Raw genomic sequence first — 23657 nt, 5'->3', positions numbered from 1 at the left:
TTAGGCTGTGGCCACACTAGCCCCTCCTTTCGGAGGAGCTATGGTAATGTGGCACTTTGGGATATGCTAATGAGGTGCTAACATGAATATGCAGTGACTCATTAGCATAATAGCAGCCACATGCGCTTCAAAACTGCTGGTTTCAAAACGCACGCTGCCCATGTAGCTGAGGGGCCTTGTGAAACAAAAAATCCCTGATTTCGAAAGCCCCTTATATTCCCAAAACCAGATGGGAATAAGGGGCTTTTGAAATCAGAGGGTCGTTTAGAAAGGCGCCCCCCCCAGCTACATGGGTGCTGTGTTTCGAAGCACATGCAGCCATCATTATGCTAATGAGGTACAGCATATTCATCACAGTACCTCATTAGCATATCCCAAAATGCCACATTACCATAGATGCTCTGAAAGGAAGGGCTAGTGTGACTACAGCCTTACAGTTTGCATATCCATGCAGCTGCACTCAGAATCTAGCCCTAAACTGGCATATATAAACATTCATGTTGCTTTGGTTTTGATCCCAGTTTCCAGTTGGTGGGGGGGGGGCGGGGAGAATCAATCCATCTCTGCCAAACCAAACAACCGGTCACTATGATGGCATGTGCTAACAGAACAACAGAATCAAGAAAGGAAATTAAAGACTGGCGCACACAGTAAACTCTTTCATGTCCAGCGTTCTATTATTTGGAAGTCTCAAATAACTGGCATTTTAATCATAAGTAAATTTTAGTTGCATTTTCCCTAGGTACAGTATAGTGAAAGTAAATACAAATAAACACAGCAAATGCAGTATATACAGTGTACAATACTAATGTTGGTAAATAAAGTACTCTGCGTGCATTTTTGTTTAATATCTAATCATGTTTTTCTTTAGTGTTATGCATTGCTAGGTATAGCTCTCTCTTGTCCAGAATATTTAAATATTCAGCACCTCCCAGTCCTGGGCTGCCAGATATGAAAGAGTTTACTGTGACAGTGTAGAAAATGAATGCATATGGGCAATACCCTAATAAAGTCAGGACATGCCGGAAGGAAGTATTTGTGGGGTGCACAGAAAACAGACTTGAAACATTCCTGTGATACTGAACAGCTTTTCTTCAGGAGAAAAGGGTACAGCTCCTGTATAGGTTTGAAGGCCATAAGAAAGTAGTAGGAATACAGGAAACAGTATGGCCCATGTTAGACTGTCAGACAAAGCAGCGTTCAGATAGTGTAAAAATAGTTTTATTGATGTTTTCATAAAATGAGGTAAATACATGGAAGTTTCCATTATAACAGATGTACAAAACCCAGTAAGAGGACTATAACAGCAGAATAATACAGGTTGAACCTCTCTAATCTGGAACTCTCGTCCAGCAAACCATGTAATCTGGCATGATTTCAGTTAGCCAGATGACCACTTATCACTGGTGTGGCCAAGTTTCCTATGGTCCCATAAAGTTTGTTTATAGTCACTAGTCCTGGCTCTCAGTGTTCTGTGTTATTTAGCTCTAATTTACTTCTAAACGTCTTTTAAGAGCCCAGCAAACGGTGGGAGTGTTGGTAATGTGCTAGAAAATACTGACTTCTCATTGTCCAGAAAGTTCTCTCGTCCAGCACCAGTCAGGTCCCAAGGGTGCTGAATGAGAGAGGTTCAACCTGTACTAAAAAGGAGTCACATGGTTCTAAAACAATGCTTTGTCTGTGGTATTTCAATTATTTATTTGGCTTCATCTCACATCACTGTTTGTGTAATTCTCTAGGAACTGAGTAGCCAACATGACTGTGGCATGCAGGAGCAGGTGTGGGATGCTGGCTCTGAAAGGGGGCTTCCTGCTGGGCAGCACCTACCACCAGGGGCTTCAGTTTGGTAGTGCAGCAAGGCTGAGACTACCCCATGCCACTATCAGAAGGAGCAAACAGCCCCTGTGGCCCCAAATGTCGGGGCAAAGGCACATGGCTCCATGTGCTGTCGCTGTCTGCCGGCACTGCCCCCACATCAGCTCTCATTGACCACAGTTCCCCATTCCTGGCCAATGGGAGCTGCAGAGGGCAATGCCTGCAGGCAGTAGCAGCATACTGAGATTCCAATGGGCCCTCCCACCTCACACCCCTCCACAGGACTACACTAGACAGGCTGATGTGTGGAGCTGGGACAGGCACGCAGCCTGACAACTGTGATCAACTGGGAGACCCCTCAGGATCAACTAGTCAATCACAATCGACCAACTGGTGACCACTGGTACAGATCAAATACCCAAAGAGCCAAGGATGGGGACCAGCTCTGTGGCTGGTGCTCTGCAATAACATGCAAGGCTAGACCTAGGTTAGAGGGTCCCAGACTGCCAAGGGAGATTGGTGTGCTGGCTCAGTGGCAAGTGCTCTGCATTGCGACATGGAAGATACCTATATGCAATCCCTATTTCACTGGACTGGAACTGTTAGGCACACGGAGGAGAAAAGAAAGCATGGGTGGTATTGAACAGCTTCAAAAGCATCTCATGCAGCCATCAACAGTCAGAGGAATGTTGGTTGTGGCCTAAGAAGAAAGGTGTTAGGAAGATACCGTACCTCATTCCAAGCAAGTTTGTGAAGATTCTCCCTTCTAATTCCTCACCACTGGAATTTCTAAAAAGAGACAAATCCTGGCAAGACTGACATTCGTTTGTTACAATCACTGAGGTTGAAGCAGCAGCCCAAAGTGGTAGCTGGGTGTCTCCCATAATACATCTGTCTCCTTTTCCCTCCACCTGAAGCCTGATAGTTTTGCTGTTCCCAGAAACGCTGTTTGATCACTAAACACAAAAGTAGTTGCACTGCGACTGCAAGCCTTGAGTCTCTTCAACACAGTTCAAATTCCTGTCTTCTAGCCACTCAAATCTAGAAGATACTGCAGGCACGCCAGCTTCCCAGTGGGAAGTAACAAAATATGGAAACTTCCCCTTTCACCAGTTTTTAATCACCCTGTCCCTTACACTCACTGGCCTGACTATGCACGTCCTGGGTCTCTGAGTGCCTGCTTGAAGATGAGCTGTTTCAGGTGATGCAGCCTGTCCTCTCTCAGTGCATCTCTGATGGAGTGGAAGAAGCTGAAGTAATGCTGAAAATTATGCATCATGAGCAGGACGCCAGCGAGCAGCTCATTGGTCACCAGGAGGTGATGAACGTAGGCTCTGCTATGGTTCTGACAGCAGTAACAGGTGCATCCGTGCACTAAGGGACCAAAATCATCCCGGTACCTAATAAGACAGATGGGGTACAAGGGCAGTGGGGAAAAAAAATAATGGTAAGTAGTAAGGAATTCCCTTAGTTACCATGCAGCAGCTTTTTGGTGGCCTGAGTTTCTGGGTTTAAGTCCGTCTCTTGAGAGACCACATCAGAAACCACCCCCCGCTGACATTAACTGAACTGCACAGAGCACTGTATGAACTGAGTGCAGTAAAGCATTGTTTGAATGCTAGTCTGCAGACTATGTAAGTGGTAATAGTACATCCACACAGAAAATAAGTCACAACAGCTTTGCTTGCATTACTGTATGGCATCAGCAAATTACTGATGTCTCCTTCTGCTTTCAAAGTCACACACCCGCTGTGTCACAAGACACTAAAGTGAACTGACAGACTGCGGGGGAACAGGGGAAATAAAGAGTGGGTGTGTGAAGAAAATTATGTCAGAACAAACATTATCCGAAGCCCACAGATACCAATGGGAGTCTTTCCACTGATATTAATGGCTTTTGATTCAGGCCCTAGCTGAACAAAATAATGGTTGTAATTGAGTGTCCTCTGAGGTGCCACATTGATAATATTTTAATTGATTTTCCACAAGTGATCTTTCCATCCACCTCTGAAATGCAGTATTTTCTGAAACAGTAGATTAGATCATCTCTATATTTAACTTTTGTGTAGTGATAACATAACTGATTATGGCAGATGAAAAGAAGGAGAGAAGGAATACAGGCCAATACGTACAGCCATGTGGGTTCCTAATTTTTTGGTGCCAAACCTAAGATACACTAAGACCACCTGGCTTCCAATGGGTGGAGACTCGGCACTAGCTGAAAATCAGCACCCTCCATGGAGTCTTCAGCTGGCCACAATGTATTATGGAAATTGTCATGCGATTTTTAGTGACTACATAGAACTTTGATTTTTGAAAAATGACACACTCAGCAGTGTATCATCCCCGTCTATCTATCTGGGGCATTTGTCCAATACCAACACATCCTGCAGCACCCTAGCTGTTCAAGGTACATTTTCTGTCCAACAACTGGCAGGCTATATTGGAGATGAAATCAGAGCTCGAAGTGGGAAGGCTACAGAAACTGTCTAAAAATGAGCACACACAAATCACTTACCTCTTCTCCTTCAAAGATATCTCAAACAAAGTTATTTCCGAATCTGCTTTTGATGCATCATTTAGGTCTTTTTCAGCACCATATTTCTCTGCCTCCTGGATCCCATTTTGTTTAATGACTGACAAAACAATATCCTTTCATCAACAGCCACAAATGTACAAGGATGGAAAGTTTTCTCATGAGAGGCAACTCAGCTCTCCCTCAGTCACAGATGACACTTCCACCTCCTTTACCCCCCATAACTATCATACAACCGTAAGCCAAATAAATTTAAGCGATAAAACAAGGAGGGAGGTTGAAGGGAATCGACTAATTGGATAAAAATTCAGAAATCAAGTAACTATATAGGTTTTTACTGATCTGAGCTTAATTCCTTTTATAAAAAGCCCTTGCAGCCTAAATTGCATTTTGCACAGTGTGAGATCACCCTGACTACTGATCTATTTAAATATAACATAAGAACATTAGAATGGCCATGCTGAGTCAGACCAATGACCCATATCCCCCAGTATCCTATCTTGCAACAGTGGCTGTTGTCAGATGCTTCTGATGGAATAAACAGAACAGGGCAATTTACTGAGTGACCTATCTCCTCTTATTCAATCCCAGCTTTTGGCAGTCAGAGACTTAGAGACAATGAAGTTGTGCTCTTGTCCATCTTTTAACCAATTACTGATTCGTGAGACACCTTTCTGCTTCTCCCATGAGTTTCCTTTGCTTCTGAGATTTGGTGGTGGAATCTTGTGAAAGGCTTTCACAATGTCCAAGTATATTATTGTGTAACTGGATCACCTTTGTCCACATGTTGATCTCCCCAAAGAATTCTAACAGATTTGTAAAGGGAAATCATGCCCCACCAAAGAAGTGTTGATTCTTCCCCCAAAATATCATGCTCATCTATGTGTGTCATAGCTTTGTTCTTTACCATAGTTTCAATCAATTTTCCTGGAACTAAATTTAGGTTTAACTGCCAGGATCACCTCAGGAGCCTTTTTTAAAAATGAGCAGTACCTTAGCTAGCCACCTGTCTTCTCATACAGAGGCCAATTTAAATGACAGTTTGCCTACTACAGTTTAGATTCTGCCGGGGCTGACAAGGGACTCATGCAAATCCAATCCACTGTTTTGCAGATGCTAAGTTTGATTTTCTTTTGCTGAAGTCAGAAAGTCTTAGTTGTGGTGGCAGAGATAATGCAGCTATGATGAAGATTTCAAACCCAGATTTTCAGCAGTACGTAACTTCACAAATCATTATCATGGCATCTGAAATTTCTCAGACATGTCCTTAAGACAGAGGGGATGTTTGTGTGAAACTTCTACTATGGTTCATCACACATCTCATACAACTGGAAGGGACCTCAGGAGGTCATCCAGTCCAGTCCCCTGCCCTGTTGGCAGGACCAAGACCCATCCCATTTTTTTTTTTAAATCTATTTGCCCCAGATCCCTAAATAGCCCCCTCAGGGACTGAGCTCACAACCCTCGGCTTAGGAGGCCAATGCTTGAACCACTGAACTAGTGCCAATGAGGGCTTGCAACGGACAAGAACGTCATGGTGCTACACACTCTACAAATACAGAAGGGGGGAGGGGGGGAAGAGACGGTCCCTGCATCCACAGAACTTACAAGCTAAGTATAAGAATTCCCATGCACGAAAAAAAAATATATATTTGTTCCAGCCTATAGGAGAACTGGTAGGAACTTTTATATTAAAACAGTTATATGTAGGAAACATGAACCTCTCTGCACTGCTGAGACATTTGGTGGAACCATGTGTAATATCAAGTCTTTCCTTACTCATTAAAGTAGATACTTTGTGTTGTGGGGATCTGAGTAACCTGCATTATTTTTGGCTGTATTTATACTAATCAAGGGAACAAACTGAGCAAAGACAGTAAAAAGAACTGCCCAAGACAACTGGCTTCCCCAGCATTGCCCAGCTGGAGAGGGAGGGAAGACCTACATCACACACTGAATTTGACACTCCTGTTGAAATGTATAAGTTCATTCCTGTCCAGCTGAAGATAAGAGAAATTCTGCAATAGATTCCAGGGCATGCAGACTAAAAGAGAGAGAAAAGGGACTCAGAACAGGACAGAATCAGGCATACAAAAGCTTCTGCACAGTGAACCTCAGAGGCTGTGTAACTATGTTTTAGTTAACTGGATTAGGTAACCCAGGTCCTAAATTAAGGACAAATTCTCTTTAACTTCATTCCAAATACTACCAAAGCAATTTCTCCTATAGAATAAGCAGGACTCAAATGCTTTTCTCTTACTCCAGTGGTTACAATACAATACTTATTTCCTGCGACAAATGAGGTACATGAAAAATGACAGTGGCCCATGAACTATGTTGGTCATTCTACCTTTGTTTCATCAGCTTATGACCCCAATTGCAAAGCTGACATGAAAATCTACCTGCAGCTTCAGGATCAGGATTGTAATCAAAGCTGAAGGAAAGGGCACAGCCCCGCTCTGTCACTTGGTAGGGGAAAAAGCTCTCAAAAATATCCACTCCTCTTTCGATGCACTCAAGCACCTCGTCTGGTTTGCCAATACCATGGATGAGTCTAGAGAAAGATACAAGCATATAATTTTAAGTATACTGTGTAAAACTCACTGGATCATTGCAGTCTCCTTAATGGATCAGATCTGAAAATCAACCAAGTCCAGCATCCTGCTCTGACAGTACCCAGCATCAAATGGCTAAGGAAAGTCTCTTCTTGGGGGAATTCTGCACCACTATGTGCTCGCAGAATTAATGATTCTTGGCTCACACAAGAACCTTCAGGAAAGTAAATGGATTTCCTGGACACTGACAGGAAGCAGCTTGTAGTAATTTCTCACAGTAAAACAGGTGGGCTTTGATTTATTCCCCTCTTATATCTGACCTTGGTTTATCCTCCGGCAGCTCCGCTGTGACAGAGGCCATCAATTTCAGCTTGGTCTCCTTGGCCATGGCTTGTCCCTGAAAACCATCCAGCAGGAAACCACCCACAGGCCGCTTGGCAGTCTCTCTAGCTGACCTAAGTCTCTCCTCCAACACATCCCCACCTTCGATTACTCCAATCATCACACTGCCCTGCAGCTCCTGTGTCAAGCAAAAGTTACAAAATTAGAGAAGTGCAGTTCACTAAACAAAGATGTTCCAGGAAAGCCCACCACCGCTCAGGAGCTAATGTATTGGCACAGAGTCTGGACACTTGGCATTCTACATTTGCTTCCTGAACACTGTTGGTTTCAATCATAGTTGAACCTTCTCCCTCTGTACCAACTCAGCTGTACCAATTAAGACTATTTAAGACACAGTATAGTCTAGAACTCAGAACAGAGGAATATGAAAGTTCAACCTCTGACTCTGCCACCAACTCATTTCATGTCTGGATCTCATCATCCATGAGTAGGTAACAAGAATGAACGACCTTTGCAACCTGTTATGTATTTCTTAGGGAACGGCATTACAAAAGTGCCAAGTGTTGATGCAGAACACAGTAGGAGACCCTTCCCCAATGCCTTGCAGACTATGATTCCACCCTTCACTACTCATGGCCTTTCAAGAGATTTCTAGTGTAAGGCACTGAAAGCCTCAGGCTAGGCCCTTGTTCTCCTCACCAGGATAGTATGTCACCTGTCACCCACCATCAGGAACAAGAGAACTCTCTCAAACACATTGGGAGGACTAAGAAGTAAAACTGAAAAGTCCTGTTGTCTGCCTCAGCTAGGCAGACTGTGGTTGTAACACAGGGTTTCACAGGGTCAAAGCTGGAGAAAATAAAATGGAAAGGCAGGGTGGATGAAAGCCTGGATTTCTGAGACAGGAGAAAATCCTATCCCCTGCTCTATCCAGGAATAGAAAGGGACTCTAAAACAGAGGTGGGCAATAACTTCTGATGGCCGGGGAGGTGGGGGGGGGGAGGGGGCAAAGGGGAACATGCCAAGATTTTTGATGAGTGGGCAAAGGCCACACTTTTCTATGGAGGGGGTGCAGGGTCTGGGACAGAGGTTGGATGTAGAAGGGAGCTCGGAATAAGCGACTGGGGTGCAGAATGGGGGTGGTGCATGCAGAAGAGGATTTGGGTCTGGGGGAGGAATGTAGAAGTGAGTACAGGATCTGAGAGAGAGTTATGACTTGGGTGACAGAGGGAAAGAGGGTGCAAAGGATTTGGGTTGTGACCTGGAGCAGAGGATTGGGGTGCAGGGTCTATGAGGGGACATGGGTGCAGTGGATGATGCTGGCCTGGGGGAGGGCTGTAGGAGTGGATGAAGGGCTCTGGCCAGGAGGTGCTTACCTAAGCTCCCACTGACTGATTTCACACACTGCCAAGAAACTGTCCAATGGGAGCAGAGAGATTTTGCTGGGGTGGGAGTAGCACACAAAGTTCTCCCACCTACATAACCATCAGGGCCAGCTATGGAACAGATTAAAAGTTTTGGCAGGTCAGATACAGTACATGGGTTGTATCTTGCCCACCCGTTCTAAAGAATAGGGGACAACTGTCCTGTGAATACAGGAATTACATGCTATGAAGGCTGAACTTCCCCTAGAAATCAGTTCCCCTGGATCGAGGGGGAGGACAAAGGACTGAAGCAGAAATTTGCCGGGTTGCTGCCTACGTTATGTCAGATCTGCGGCTAGACTAAAAACTGTCATCTCTGTTCCAGCTCTCATGTCACTCAGGTCTAACTCACTGTGTGTAGCAGTTCACAGTCTGGGACATTCACAGGGCTTAGCACACAGAAAAGCAGCTGTAATGCCACTGCCCCTGACACATTTAGATCTTACTGGTGATTTCTCCTGCAGCTGAAGGCACTCATCCAGGAAGGAAAGTGACCGGTCCACAGATTTCTTGGCCCTCTTTCTGGATGTTTCATCAGAAATAGTGTCTCCGTCAGAGAGACACTGAAACCAATCTGGCTGGAGACAACGTTGCATACGCATGAACTTGGAAGTTGACATTTCCATGCGCCCTCTGTATCCCCATACGGACACTGTCTGTTAAAGGCAAGCAAAGGGAACACAGGGATTGGTGATAATTGGAGAGATTAACAGACCATTCAGTGGAATAATGGCATCCTGGTAAAATGCCTACCACTGCAAAAGCATTCCAAGGACAAACTCTCAAAAGCAACTGCTTCTACTATAAGGCATGAAGGTCCAGTGGTTAGAACAGGAGATTGATCACTAGGAGTGCTGGGTTCTGCTGCTGTTAATGAAATGTAACACTAACTTTCTTTGTGACCTTTGGCAAGTCATGTCATCTCATGACTCTTTCCTCATCTTTACAATGGAGATGGCAACACTAACTTACCTCCCTGGCATGTTGGAAGACAGGCTTGAGAATTGAAATGATTTTCCACAATCATCCAGCCGATCTGTTGCAGATGACATCTTCACCAGATACTTCTAAGACTGAATACTTCATGAACACTAAATGCTGTCTCCCAGTCCCTCAAAGGCTGAGGAACCACAGTAAGCAGTAGGGGCAGGGCAAGACGTGGGCAAGGACCTTGAACTACTGTTGTACATAATATGTATACATAAGACTTCCCACTCCTGAGCATCCATGTCAGCATCTCCCACCTGCGTTAAGTTTCCCTTCACGTGGTCCTCCTAAATGTGTGGTTTCTCAATTGAGATTCAAAATACTATGTGGTTTCATGGGGATCCATGTTTATTGCCAATGACTTTGAGCAAATTGTCTCTTATTTAAAAGCCACAACTTTTCTAAATGACAAATTATCAAATGCACATGAATAGAGAAGTTACCCACCGTAGTAACGGTGGTTCTTCGAGATGTGTCCCCGTGGGTGCTCCCCGTTAGGTGTCGGGCTCGCCCCGGCGCCGCAGGTCAGATGTTCCAAGCAGTTTCTGCCGGACCGCGCACGTGCCGGTGCGCGCCGCTCTCTTGCGCGCTCCCGGCCACGTGCGCAATCCGGTCCCCGCCAGTTCCTTGACCAACCGCCTCGGATGCTCCTGCAAAACACTAAACAGGGATCCGAAGCAGGGAGGATGGGCGGGTGGTGGAGCACCCACAGGGACACATCTCGAAGAACCACCGTTACTACGGTGAGTAACTTCTCTTTCTTCTTCGAGTGTCCCTGTGGGTGCTCCACGTTAGGTGACTACCAAGCAGTAACCCAAAATAGGAGGCGGGTAATTGGATCATGCGCAGCTTGTCCCCGAGAGGACCACTGTCGAGAGACGGGTATCCTCTTGGAATACCCTGTGTAGGGCATAATGCTTGGCAAAGGTGTCATAGGATGACCATGTCGCTGCTCTGCAAATGTCTTTTAGCGCAATGCCCTTGAAAAAGGCTGTTGATGCCGCCACCGCCCTAGTGGAGTGAGCCCTGGGCGTGGCCAGTAAAGGAGTCTTTTTGAGTTCGTAGCACATTTTTATGCAGGATACGATGTGCTTAGAGATTCTCTGCGAAGAGAGACCTTTTCCTTTTGATTTGGGAGCAAGAGAGACGAGGAGTCTATCCATTTTCCGGAAGGACTTAGTCCTGTCTATACAGAAAGCCAGCGCCCTCCTCACGTCCAGGAGGTGTAGGCGTGCCTCTTTGTTGGAATTATGAGGCTTTGGATAACGAGGGTAAAACTATACGTTTGTTAATACGAAACTCTGAAGAAACTTTGGGAACAAAGGCTGGATGCAGCCGTAAGGTTACCGCCTCCTTGGAAATTACTGTGCAGGGTGGCGTTGCCATGACTGCCGCAAGCTCGCTCACCCTGCGAGCTGACGTGATTGCAAGAAGGAAGGTCGTCTTTATCCTAAGGAGACGGAGGGAAACCGTGGCTAAGGGTTCAAACGGTGGTCCCGTTAGCACATTAAGCACCAGGTCCAAGCTCCACGAAGGTGGAAGCGGTTTCCGAGGGGGGTATAGGTTTACCAGCCCTTTGAGGAACCTGGTAACCATGGGATGGGCAAACACCATGTGCCCTTCCTCTTCATGTCTGAAAGCCGATATAGCGGCAAGGTGGACCCTTCAACAAGGATAGGGAGAGTCCGCCTCTCTTGAGGTCCTGTAAATACTCTAGTATTACAGGTATATGCGCAGCAAGCGGGGCTAATTGCTTGGTAGAACACCATGCAGTGAATCGAGCCCATTTTTGCTTATAGGGCTTCCTGGTGGAAGTCCTCCTGCTGCTTTCTAGGACTTGTTGCATTCCCTCCGTATGCGTGCTCTCTAGGGAGCTGAGCCATGGATTAACCATGCTTGCAGTGGCAGGCCTCGGGGGTGTGGATGCACTATGGACCCCTGGGCTGCATGAGCAGATCCGGCGCCACCGGGAGGGGCATCGGTGGACGGTCCGACATGCGCAGGAGTAAGGGGAACCATTGCTGTCAATCCCACGTTGGGACTACTAGGATCATTCGGGCTCTCTCTCTCCTGGCTTTCTGCAAGACTTTGTGGATAAGCACTGTGGGAGTAAAGGCGTAGAGCAGGGGGCCCCTCCACGAGATCGCGAATGCGTCCCCCAGTGGCCCCCATCCCAGTCCTGCCCTGGAGCAGTATTGTGGGCACTTCTTGTTGTGTTGAGTGGCAAACAGGTCTACCTGGGGAAAACCCCATGCATGAAAAATCGGTCGTAGCAGATCGGAACGGATCTGCCACTCGTGTGTGAGTGCGAAGCGCCGGCTCAGCTGGTCTGCCTTCACATTGTGAGCGCCTGGTAAATACAAGGCTTTCAAGGTTATATTGTTGGCGATGCACCAGTTCCACAATCGGACTGCTTCCGCACCTAAGGCACGGGACCGAGCTCCTCCTTGTCGATTTATATAAAACATGGTGGAGGTATTGTCTGTACTGATCCTGACTACTTGCCTTGTATATGGTCTCGAAAGTGTTTGCAGGCGTTGAACACTGCTCTGAGCTTCAGTATATTTATGTGCAGTGACTGTTCCGTGGAGGACCACAGTCTTTGCGTCACCTTTTCGCCCATGTGTGCTCCCCACCCTATGTGGGAGGCGTCGGTAGTGAGAAAAACAGATATTTGTGGTTGGTGAAAGGGCACCCCTGTAAGCATGTTCTTGGGGTTCACCCACCATTGCAGGGATCTGCGCACTTCTGTCGTGGGCGACACCATCTTGTGGACAGTGTGTGCTGCTGGTTTGTAGACGCTCGCCAGCCAGTGCTGCATGCTGCTCCTATGCAATCGGGCATTCTGTACCACAAACGTTGCTGCTGCCATGTGGCCCAGCAGCTGTAAGCACGTCAGAACCGGCACCGTAGGGCTGAAGGTGATGACTTGAATGAGGGAACCAATGGCGCGAATGCGGGCATCTGGTAGATAAACCCTTGCTGTGATGGAATTTATACATGCCCCTATGAACTCTATGTCCTGTGCGGGGTCTATCTTTGATTTTGCCAGATTGATGACCAGGCCCAGCGAAGAGAACGTGTCTGCTGTGATGCGTATCATGCGAAGTACCTCCTCCTTCAAGGCCCCTTTCAGTAGGCAATCATTTTTTTTTTTCCCCCAGATATGGGAATATAAACACCCCGTCTGTGCAGGTAGGCTGACACCACTGCCAAGCTCTTGGAGAAGACTCTGGGGGCCGAGGAGAGGCTGAACGGCAGAACCTTGTACTGAAAATGTTCTTTGCCTACCATAACCCAGAGAAAACTCCTGTGAGCCGGGTGAATAGTTAAGTGGAAATACACGTCTTGTAAGTCGAGGGCTGCGAACCAATCTCCATCGTCCAGTGCCGTAAGTATAGAGGCGACTGTGATCATCCGAAAGCGTTGCTTGCGCAAGTACCGGTTGAGGCCTCGAAGATCTAGGCTGGGCCTCCAGCCTCCTGTCTTTTTCTCTGTGAGGAATTATCTTGAGTAGAACCCTTTCCCTCGGAGTTGCTCCGGCACTCTTTCCACTGCCCCTATAAGCATAAGATGGCCTACCTCCTGCTTGAGTCTCGCTTCGTGGGAGGCATCCTTTAGGTGGGGTCTGGGTGGAGGTCATGGCGGTGGAAGCGACTGGAAGGGAATCGCGTAACCCGTGGCCATGATCTCCAGTACGCATTTGTCTGTGGTGATCTTTTGCCACTGGTCGTAGAATGGTCGGAGGCGATGGTGGAACAGTAGCTTCGGATGACATTGCGCGATGGTAGCGATAGTGCAGCCCTCTATCTGTGTGTCAAACTTGTGGCCTTTGGCCCTGCCCCGGGGACACACAGCTCTGTTGAGAACGTCACCTGGGAGTTCTGTACTGTTGGTGCTGTTGATGTCACCCTTGCTTGTAGCCCCTGTGGTACTGGGGACGCTGTGGTTGATACTGCAAACAGCTTCTGCGTGTCAAAGGGGAGATCAACGATCTTCGCCTGCATATCCCTCAGGATACCCAATGTCTGGAGCCAGGACTCCCTGCTCATGACCACTGCCGTAGCTGTTGAGCGTGCTGCCATATCCGCTACGACTAGGGCGATCTGAACTCCCGTCCTCGAGGCCGCATAGCCTTCCTGCACGATGGCCTTGAGCACCGGCTTCTTGTCCTCTGGAAGCGAGTCCATGAGGGAGGTTAAGCTAGAGTAGTTGTCGAAATTGTGGTTCGCTAGATGCACTGCGTAATTCTCCACTCTCAACAGTAGGGTGGAGGAGAAGTAGACCTTTCTGCCGAACAGCTCTAGTTTCTTGGCATCTCTTTGTCCGTTCCCCGTTTTGAACTGAGACGTTTTTGATCTCTGTTGAGACGATTCTACCACCAGAGAATTTGGTTGCGGGTGGCTGAATAGGAACTCCATGCCCTTTGCCGGCACGAAGTATTTCTTGTCCGCTCTCTTGTGGACAGGCGGAATAGTCGCAGGGGTCTGCCATATCGTGGTGGCGGACTCCAAGATTGCTCCGTTAAGCGGTATGGCTATTTTAGAGGAGGCCAGAGGTCTCAGATTTTTAAGGCGCTTATGGTGCTTCTCTTGCACCTCTGCTGTCCGGATGCCTTGCGTGAAGGCCACCCTTTTAAACAGCTCTTGGAACTGTTTGAGATCGTCCGGAGGATGGACGTCCCCTGGGGCTGTAGCCTCGTCCGGGGAGGACAGCGAGGAACCGCTAGGGTACGCCTCTCTGGACCCCTCCGGGTCCCGTTGACGGTGGTACATCTGCTCGCTAGAAGCTTGCGAGGGAAAATCCCGGGGTTCCAGAACCAACTCCCCCTGAGATATGAGTCTCTGTCCCCATTCGCAATTGCCCTCGGGGATACGGAACCGTCTGTGGGGATCTGTCCCTGGTAGTATGCCTATGGTGTCTATGCCCCGCATGATAGGGGCGACCATGGCAACACGGGCACTGCTCCTGGGATGGTGACCTGGACCACGCCCTCGGTGCATACCCGCTATGTCTGGGGGAGCGAGATCTTCTGGAGACCTGGGACGCTGGAGAGACTGATTTGTGATAGTACTCAAGTGGCTCAAAGCCCAAGAAGGGCGAAGGTGGTCCAAGCCATGGGGAGGCTGGCTGTAGAAATGGAGATGCGGGCTCCGGATAGGCTAGGGGTGACCCCTGCCTTCTCGTTGGAGTCCGCAGCACGAGCGGAGGGCTCAGAGAAAGCAGCTCTGCAGTCCTGTATGCAGAGGGACTGCGGTGCCGTGTTTTCTGTGCTGCCTTTCCCCTCCCCTGTGGGGGTGGCTCCGGCCCCTGACGCGTTGGGGATCTCGGCCCCGTAGTCTGCACTGCGCTCGGCACGCTCCTCAGCGGTGCCACGCGGACGGTCTCCCCCGGTGCCTGCAGGCCACATGCCTGTGCACTCTGCGCCGACGGTTCCCCGGGGGTCGGTGCCGCTGTTTGCGGTGCCGCCGGTTCTGGCGCTTGCTTGGCCGCCGCCCTGCCCTCGATGCGGGGCGGCTGTTTGATCATTGGAGGCTGAACATCCGCCACTTGCGTCTCCGCGCCGCCGCCGATCAGCTGTAGCTGCAGCTGGGGGCTGCGCGCTCCACCCGTCCTGCTTGCTGTTGCTGCTGGCAGGGATTGGGTTGGGGAGATTTTCCTCCGTTTTTGCGCTGATGGGGTTAGGGACGCGGCTTTCCTTTTATGGGCCCTGGAGGGTCCCTTCTGCTGTGGCCGCTCCGGCACGTCTGGCTGGAGGGCCTTGTCGAACAGCAGCATTTTCAGCCACATTTCCCTGTCCTTCCTTGCTCTGGCCGTTAACTTGGTGCAGAAGGAACACTTCTGAGTGACATGGGATTCCCCCAAGCACCTTATGCACTGACTGTGACCATCAGACGCTGGCATCGCGGCACGACTCACACTTCTTGAATCCTGAAGAGGACATTGTGGTGAGTCTTTGAGTTGTTAATAGGGTACTTAACACCTTCTCTGTGCTTGTTCCCCTCTCAGATAAAGCCTGCCGCGGCAGGAGGGCTAATGGCCCTAGGCTCCTGGCCTCCGGTGCTCCGCTTGTTACTAGGATTGGAAGCTTTGAATTCCTTTCCTTTCTTTGTTTTTTGTTTTTTTTAAAACAACAGCCAACTAACTTAATCTAAGACTGAAGAAACTTTAAAACAATTAAAAACATTAAATATGCTAACTCTGGCCGTAGCCTGAGCGGATTCCGTCTGCAGCCGATGGCGGTTAAAGAGGAACTGGTGGGGACCGGATCGTGCACGTGGCCGGGAGCATGCAAGGGAGCGGCACGCACCGGCGCATGCGCAGTCCGGCAGAAACTGCTTGGAAGATCCGACCTGCGGCGCCGGGGCGAGCTCAACACCTAACATGGAGCACCCCCGGGGACACTCGAAGAAGAACCAATCTGTTCATCCATATTTGTGAAGACCTATAAAATCAGCAGACAGACCAAAAGCAAGTGTGGTGCATAACAAAGTACCTCTATCTGACCGTACCTCCACTTAAAAGCCCATTGAAAGGTGGGGAAAAAATGTGGACATGATATCCCAGAATACAATGGCTCATGTTCTTATAACGTCAAAGAGGACATTTGGTAGCTGCTAAGGAGGGCACACACAATAGTATTTGTGGACATTGACACTTTAGCCATCTGGGGCTACATCTACACTAGCCCCAAACTTCAAAATGGCCATGTAAATGGCCATTTCGAAGTCTACTAATGAAGCGCTGAAATGCATATTCAGCACTTCATTAGCATGCGGGCAGCCGCGGTGCTTCGAAATTGATGCGGCTAGCCGCCACGCGGCTCATCCCGACGGGGCTCCTTTTCAAAAGGACCCCGCCTACTTCAAAGTCCCCTTATTCCTATGAGCAGATGGGAATAAGGAGACTTCAAAGTAGGTGGGATCCTTTCGAAAAGGAGCCCCATCAGGACGAGCCGCGTCAATTTCGAAGTGCCCTGGCTGCCTGCATGTTAATGAAGCGCTGAATATGTATTTCAGCGCTTCATTAGTAAACTTCGAAATGGTCATTTGCATGGCCATTTCAAAGTTTGGGGTTAGTGTAGACACAGCCTGGGAGACTTAAGATTAGTCAGTTGTAAGTTGGACTCAAGTTTTTACATTTACAATACCTTGTTGCTATTGTAGCCAGATGGGCAGAGGGTACCAGGATCATGGAGAGAACAGTACAACACTGCATCTGGCATACCTGCAGGCACAACAGAAAAATAAATCTTAGCTATAATCTTGTAGATCACTAAGGGTATGTTGGCAACTTGCTAAGAGTTGGCTATGAATTTACAAAAAGGGTAAACTAGAAATAAATGCACACACCTGACATCTTTGTGAGACAGACATACCCTGTTTGAGTGTCATAGACACAAAACATTCAGTTGGACAGCTCTGTATGCACTCTGCTAGTTAGAGAGTAGGAAGAGGAAAACCAAAGGAGTAGCATTATATAATGCCACAAACTACATGTAGCCTTTAGATTGTTTACTTGATTAATGCTAGTGCTGCCAAAAGTAAACCAGAAGCAATGACAGCCAATTCACTTGCCCACTGAATGAACGCTCTGGGGACATCTGACACTTGACATCATCTAGGCTAGGTGAAATAAAGTCTCAGATCTGGAAGTGCGATACATATACCTAGATAGTAGAATGAGCTGCAGCAATGAGAGCAACCTAGATGTAATGAATGTAACAAAGGTCTATGTTTTAGAGATACAGGTAGAGATTTCTCAAAGTCATCCAGAGGATTTGTTGTATACACTGGGACTCTGAAAGAAGTCCAAGGAGTTAGGTACCCAGGTGCCACAGAAATTCAACGGGACATGAATTTCATCTAACATGCTTAGACTCCTTTGAAATTCCAGGCACAACTTCCATGGCAATTAATGAAAGGTGTGCCTAAATACTCAAAGTGTTTTTAAAAATTAAATGCAGCTAATATAATTGCACAAGAGCCTCGCTAGGCATTCTCTGCACTCAGAACTCCCTTCAGAAGGAGTTTTGGGTGCATAACAGATGCAGTCAGGCCTCTACTCTCACAAATACAGTAAACTCTTTCATATCTGGCACTCTATCACCCAGAACTCTCAAATAACCGGCATTTTAACCATAATTAAATTTTAGTTACATTTTCCATAAGTAAATACAAACAAATACAGCAAATACAGTATAAGTTTACAGTGTACAATATTACTGCTGTTGGTAAATGAAGTACTCTGCATACATTTTTGTTTCTTAATAGCTAGTCTTATTTTTCTTTTGTGTTATGCATTGCTAGGTATACCTCTCCATTATCCAGAATATCTCGCAACCTCCTGGTCCTGGGGCTGCCTGATATGAAAGAGTTTACTGTATATCCCTAACCAAAAGAGGGAACACAACAAATTTGTGTAAATACCATAAAAAAACCTACAGCAGAACACCACAAGGGAAGCAATGTTAAAAATTCTAGAACCATGAATAACACAGTGAAAGTTCCACGTGCAAACAACTCCTTCACAGAGTCATGAGGATCAAGGTGGATGACACTGGTTCAGTGTTGATAGATATAGCTGCAAAACAGTGGGGAAATGAGGAAGACAGGAAGCTTTGTCTGTCTAAGTAGGTAAGTCATGCCCTGGTAAAAGGCCCTGGAGCCCTGACTCCTCTTTTCCTGGCTACCTGAGGGTGAAGAACACAACTGGCCTGAGCTCCTGTGGGTGTTTTCACCTAAAACAAAAGAAACATTCCAATAGCCAGCCAGCTACCCAGCATGGAGCAAAACAAAAAAAGCAGCAAAGTGAACAAGATAAGGAGAAGTTTAGAGAAAGAGAGGTAAAAGTGAGCTCATCACTGGTCCAAGACAACAGCAAGATAAACTCTGCATTCTTGTGCTTCCCCTTCCAAGATTTCTGCACAGTTGTCATATAGCTCGTTCCCCAGACAGCCACCAAAAACAGTTCCTTCTGTTAACAGAACTGCTGTGGGAGCAGGACTCTCTTTGGCCATTTCTACACAGGCCACTTCCTTCGGAAGTGGCATGCTAATACACGGAGCAAACGATACTAATGAGGCGCAGATGCAAATTCCCCATGCCTCATTAGCATAACATCATGTGATCTGGAGTCCGGAAGACCGTTCTTCCGGATGCCAAAACGCCATGTAGAAGCGCAGCCCACGGTGGGGCTTCCGGAAGGAAGTCCTTCTTCCGGAGGCCCCTTCTTCCCCCTTCCGGAAGCCCTACCGTGGGCTGCGCTTCTACATGGCATTTTGGAGTCCAGCAGAACGGTCTTCCAGACTCCAAATCACATGATGTTATCCTAATGAGGATCGGGGAATTTGCATCTGCACCTCATTAGCGTCTTCGCTCCATGTAGAAACAGCCTTTGAGTGAAATTGACAGGTCCTGTGCTGCTCTGCACTGCTGGGGCTGAATGAGGACTTCCAGTTACAACAAATTAAACTATGATTTTATTTGATGGGGGGGGTGAACCTAGCCCATATCAGCATGCACCTGAAATGTGTTACTATTTGGGGACCAGGTGAAGAAAGTTGTTCTTGGTATAGCTTCTAGTACAAGATATGGTCACCTCACTTAAAAAAAAAACAAAAAAACTTAAATGGCACTTATTAACACTCACAGCATGGAAGCCAAGGACTGAACAGTCCAGGGATACTCAACTCCTTTTTTAAGACACTACCATAATAGTGTAATAGTTTATAACTCCATTAAATCCACTTTGAATGGGAAACAAAAAGAGCCTCTCAAACAACTCACTTGGGATCAACAACAAATTTGCACTCAATTTCCTACAGATAGATGGCTAGTGCCCTGACTCAGTGCAACATGAAGTACAGAAGTCTACAGAATGCATTAGATGGGATCAGACTGAAACTGAACACACACACAGAACTTTACCTATGAATTTCCCAACTCCTTCTTTATATTCATCCAAGACCTCATGAAGATCTACCCTGTGTCCAGACATAAAAGAATACACGTTAAAATAAATTAATGAGAATGAGCTAGTCCTTCACAACATCAAATGGAACAATGAGGAGGAATGCCACAGTCAATATACCAAATCCTACAAAATCTTCCCCCATACTTGCAAGATGGAACTTTCACATAGAAAAGACTCAGGTGTCTTTACCAAAGTGTTGTCCAAACTTGGATTACATTAAACAGTGGAAAAGAAGCCTAAACCCTGTGTATACAATGACTTCCACCATTGGTATCCATAGGGGATCTGCACATATGACGAGTCACAGGTCCCATTTTTGTCAAGGTATTTGCAACCTATAAACGCACCTCTTAGAATTAGATTAGGATGATGAAGGTCACTCAGAGAGTTTTACAAAGTCATAAAGAAACAGGGAAAGGTCATTTATACTGTCTTGTTGACTTTTCAAAAAAAAAAGCTTTCCTTACATATATCTGCTCTTAGTTCTCACCTACAATAAATGCACAGCAACCCTTCAGCTCCAAGAAATCAAAAAAAAAAAAAAGTGTGAAAGCCAACATCTTCACCAACACACCAGGGACTGAATCAGAGATGTCCACTGGTAAAAATCACAAGCAACTACAACTTGTGATAAAATGCTAATGTTCACTAGTTAGGGCTGCAACAATCTCACATTGTGTGGTCTGACCTGCAAATGTCCTTATGAACTTTAGTAAGTCTTAAACCATTCTGGTGGAGCATGTAGTATTGTTTCTTGTTTCCCCTGGGGAAAAGGAGCACACAAAGGTGGTAACCCAGTTGGCCTTGATACTTACAGAGTTGAAAGTGTAAGTTGCACAACATCAGGAACACCTTTAATTGTCTGTAACGTGTCATGTGTGAGGTGTGGTGGTGATCCTGTTTTGGTATACAGCAGACAGCCTGGGAGCTCCAAGGTTTGAACCCCATTCTTGCCAAGATTTGTCAGTGTCCCAAGACGACAACCATTGACCACTTTGGAGAGATTCAGCTTCATCCTGGTTAACTAGCAGGTCCTTTAAAGAAAGATTCTGTAAGCAACGCTTTCTCCTTCAAAATATTGGGTTAATATTTGCATCTGTAAAACCTTAGAAATGGAGGAAAATGGGAAAGTAAGTTGCTATTTCTAAAGTTATTGGGAATTCCCACATTGCAATACACAAGCAATGAATCCATTGGTAGCTGTGAAAAAAAAAGGCAGATCACAAGAGAGGTATTACAGGGTGGATTTACACTTGAGACGTTGATTTATTCTTAGTGCAGCTGCTGCATAACCTTGGGAGAGTCACTTTACTTCCCCAAGCTTCTGTTTCCACTTCCACCCTTTGCCTTTGCTTGTCTATATAGATGGTAAAGTGTTCTGGGCAAGAAATGTCCCTCATTGTATTTGTACAGCACTTAGTGCAATGATATCCAGGTGCTTACTAGGACCTCTGCCCCGTGTCTACACGTGCCCCAAACTTCGAAATGGCCATGCAAATGGCCATTTCGAAGTTTACTAATGAAGCGCTGAAATGCATATTCAGCGCTTCATTAGCATGCGGGCGGCAGCGGCGCTTCGAAATTGACACGCCTTGCCGCCGCGTGGCGCGTCCAGACGGGGCTCCTTTTCGAAAGGACGCCACCTTCTTCGAAGTCCCCTTATTCCCATGAGCTCATGGGAATAAGGGGACTTCAAAGTAGGCGGGGCCCTTTCAAAAAGGAGCCCCGTCTGGACGCGCCACGCGGCAGCAAGGCGTGTCAATTTCGAAGCGCCGCTGCCGCCCGCATGCTAATGAAGCGCTGAATATGCATTTCAGCGCTTCATTAGTAAACTTCGAAATGGCCATTTCGAAGTTTGGGGCACGTGTAGACGTAGCCCTGGATAGCAATATAAATTGTTATTACCACTTAGATTAGTCAAGATAAAGGAAAATTCTGAGGAACTCCAGAGATTTAATCAAGATAGAACAATGGCAAATAAAATTTAGTGTCAATAAATGTAAAGTAATGCACGTTGAAAGTAGTCACGTTAAAGAGCAAGTAATCAGGTAACTAAGTAACCACCAGCATTTCTGTTGGTTATGCCCCCACACCCTTAACGTGCTGTATTTAAAAAGCTAAGCCAGCACACAAAATTCCTTTTAAACACAGAGCCACAATGGAGGAAACTGCCTGAGCCGGGTGCAAACAGGGATAGAGGTTGAGTCAGCCACTCCCTATTTATTGGGAGTGGGAGCTGCAAGTAATCAGTAGTACTAACCAATGAACAGATGGGTATCAGTTAGTCATGTAAGCAGACACTATTACAGGTGTCAGCAACCGCTGGCACACATGCCAAGAATGGCACACAAACCAATTTTCATTGGCACACAAGGTGGGAGTTCAGCCCCACTGTTCCTCCCACAGGCACCTGGGGGGCTTGCTCAAAGGCATACTGCTTGTGGATTAGCAAAAGACCAGCTAATGCTACCAATCACCACCTAAACAGTAAGGCTGTGTCTACACAGGCACAAATCTTCGAAATAGTCATATTTCAAAGATTACTAATGAGGCACTGAACTGAATATTCAGTGCCTCATTAGCATCAGGACGCTTCCAGCCGCAGCACTTCAAAAGCCCTGCTTTCAAAAGCGCGTGGCACGGCGTGGCTACACGGGGTCCTTTTCGAAAGGACCCGCCCCTTTTGAAATCACCTTATTCCGATCAGTGATCAGCATAAGGAGATTTTGAAAGGTGCGTGGTCCTTTCGAAAAGGACCCCCGTGTAGCCACACCGTGCCGCGCGCTTTCGAAAGCAGGGCTTTTGAAGTGCTGCGGCTGGAAGCGTCCTAATGCTAATGATGTGCTGACTATTCAATTAGTAATCTTTGAAATGGCCATTAGCATGGCTATTTTGAAGATTTGTGCCTGTGTAGACACACCCTAAAGCTCTGCATCCGAATTTATTAATCAATGAAGCTGTTATAAGTGGTACTATTAGTGACTTTAAAAAGTATGACCAGCACCCAGACCATACACAGAGGTCAAAAGTGTCAAATTTCAGCACTCCACTGTTGAAAGGTTTCTGACCCCTGCTCTATTATAACCCTAATTAGAAGCAATAATCACAACTATTTACTAACACGGGGGGGGGGGAGTGATACTACGTTAACTGTAAGCATTTTTAAAAAAAAAAGACTTGTGTAGCTCAATGAAAACCTCTATTTACTCCCCAGCTCTGATTTAAAAGGGAACCAAAATGTCTGTCTGAGAAAGGAAGAGAAGTACTCGACGCAGAGATGCCGTTGCTTGTGATTTTTATGTAGCACAAGTTGATCGGCAGCCCAATGGTCAGGATCCCTGGACACCAGAGTCGCGCAAAAAAATCCTTTAGAATCTCGGCCTTCGTGTTAAGAAGCGCGTTTTTAGCTCTCTAGGGCTTAAAAAAGGGTTGAAAATGGGAACCGGAAGGTGCACCACCCAGGGACCTCCCGCCACATTGGTTTTTAAAAACCTCGCGATTTTTAAGCCAACCTGGGGGGGAGGTTTGCAGAAAGTCTCAATACCAGGTAACCGGACGCGTGGGGATGGCAACGTCACAGACTTAGCAGCCCGCGGGTCCCTCGAGCTCTGTCACGTTTGGTCGCTCCTCGGGGCTTCCCGGCACCATTCCGCAGCTGCCCCGGCAGAGGGGCGGGGCTCGAGCCCAGCCCGGGAAAGGGGGATTGTGGCGCGAGCCCGTCACGCGCTCATACGCCCGCGGCGGTTGCTGTGTCGCGCGGCCCCCCGCACGGAGGTGGAAGGGGTACAGCCCCGCTCACATTAACGAGGCGGCCGGACCACATGCGAGTGACCGACGCCGCGCCCCCCAGCTGCCCTACAAGACGCAGAAATAGCAACCTAGAGGAACCACTTCCGCAACAGGTAGCTCCCCCACACCCCCTTGAACCTACCTCTCGCGGGACGCCTTTGTCGCACAAATCTCTCATTGTGCGCGGGTCCAATCAGCATCAGAAACGTCATCACTAAGGGACACATCAGCTTC

At 47.2% G+C, this 23657-nt stretch overlaps 2 protein-coding genes across 7 annotated transcripts in view; one reads left to right on the top strand and one right to left on the bottom strand.

The window, feature by feature from the left end:
• Nucleotides 1-1211: 1211 nt before the first annotated feature.
• Nucleotides 1212-23628, bottom strand: QTRT2 (queuine tRNA-ribosyltransferase accessory subunit 2). 6 transcript variants are annotated; one of them, XM_075000173.1, is made up of 9 exons: nucleotides 23566-23628; nucleotides 20450-20668; nucleotides 19589-19644; nucleotides 16810-16886; nucleotides 9119-9328; nucleotides 7227-7426; nucleotides 6754-6905; nucleotides 4334-4451; nucleotides 1212-3215 (listed from the first exon to the last, which is right to left on the bottom strand). In XM_075000173.1, the coding sequence occupies exons 2-9, from the start codon at nucleotides 20647-20649 to the stop codon at nucleotides 2966-2968; spliced, it is 1263 nt and encodes a 420-aa protein (XP_074856274.1). In that variant the 5' UTR covers nucleotides 20650-20668; nucleotides 23566-23628; the 3' UTR covers nucleotides 1212-2965. The 6 variants fall into 6 exon arrangements, with proteins under 6 accessions (XP_074856274.1, XP_074856265.1, XP_074856256.1 ...); XM_075000164.1 differs by lacking the exon at nucleotides 23566-23628 and adding an exon at nucleotides 23179-23315; XM_075000155.1 differs by lacking the exon at nucleotides 23566-23628 and adding an exon at nucleotides 23147-23282.
• The window catches only part of CCDC191 (coiled-coil domain containing 191), a 32516-nt gene continuing 32298 nt past the window's right edge, over nucleotides 23440-23657 (top strand). Inside the window, exon 1 of the mRNA XM_075000115.1 lies at nucleotides 23440-23536. Within this exon, the coding sequence (XP_074856216.1) occupies nucleotides 23456-23536 (81 nt within the window). The 5' untranslated portion in view covers nucleotides 23440-23455. The remainder of the gene's footprint in view (nucleotides 23537-23657) is intronic.

This window comes from Carettochelys insculpta, chromosome 1 (genome assembly GCF_033958435.1).
Source record: "Carettochelys insculpta isolate YL-2023 chromosome 1, ASM3395843v1, whole genome shotgun sequence".
NCBI classification, from domain to species: domain Eukaryota; kingdom Metazoa; phylum Chordata; order Testudines; family Carettochelyidae; genus Carettochelys; species Carettochelys insculpta.
The sequence above is the reverse complement of the archived record's forward strand: the minus strand, read 5'-3'. Positions and strand labels throughout refer to the sequence as shown.

Bases quoted from the DNA above. Each gene is read 5' to 3' on its own strand.
- QTRT2 (XM_075000173.1), bottom strand. From the start codon at position 20,649: ATGAAGCTGAATCTCTCCAAAGTGGTCAATGGTTGTCGTCTTGGGACA. The intron at 9,329-16,809 runs GTATTGTAAATG...TGCCTTTAACAG, and splicing joins CTGGCTACAATAGCAACAAG to ACAGTGTCCGTATGGGGATA. The intron at 3,216-4,333 runs GTAAGTGATTTG...CTGTCTTATTAG, and splicing joins ATATCTTTGAAGGAGAAGAG to GTACCGGGATGATTTTGGTC.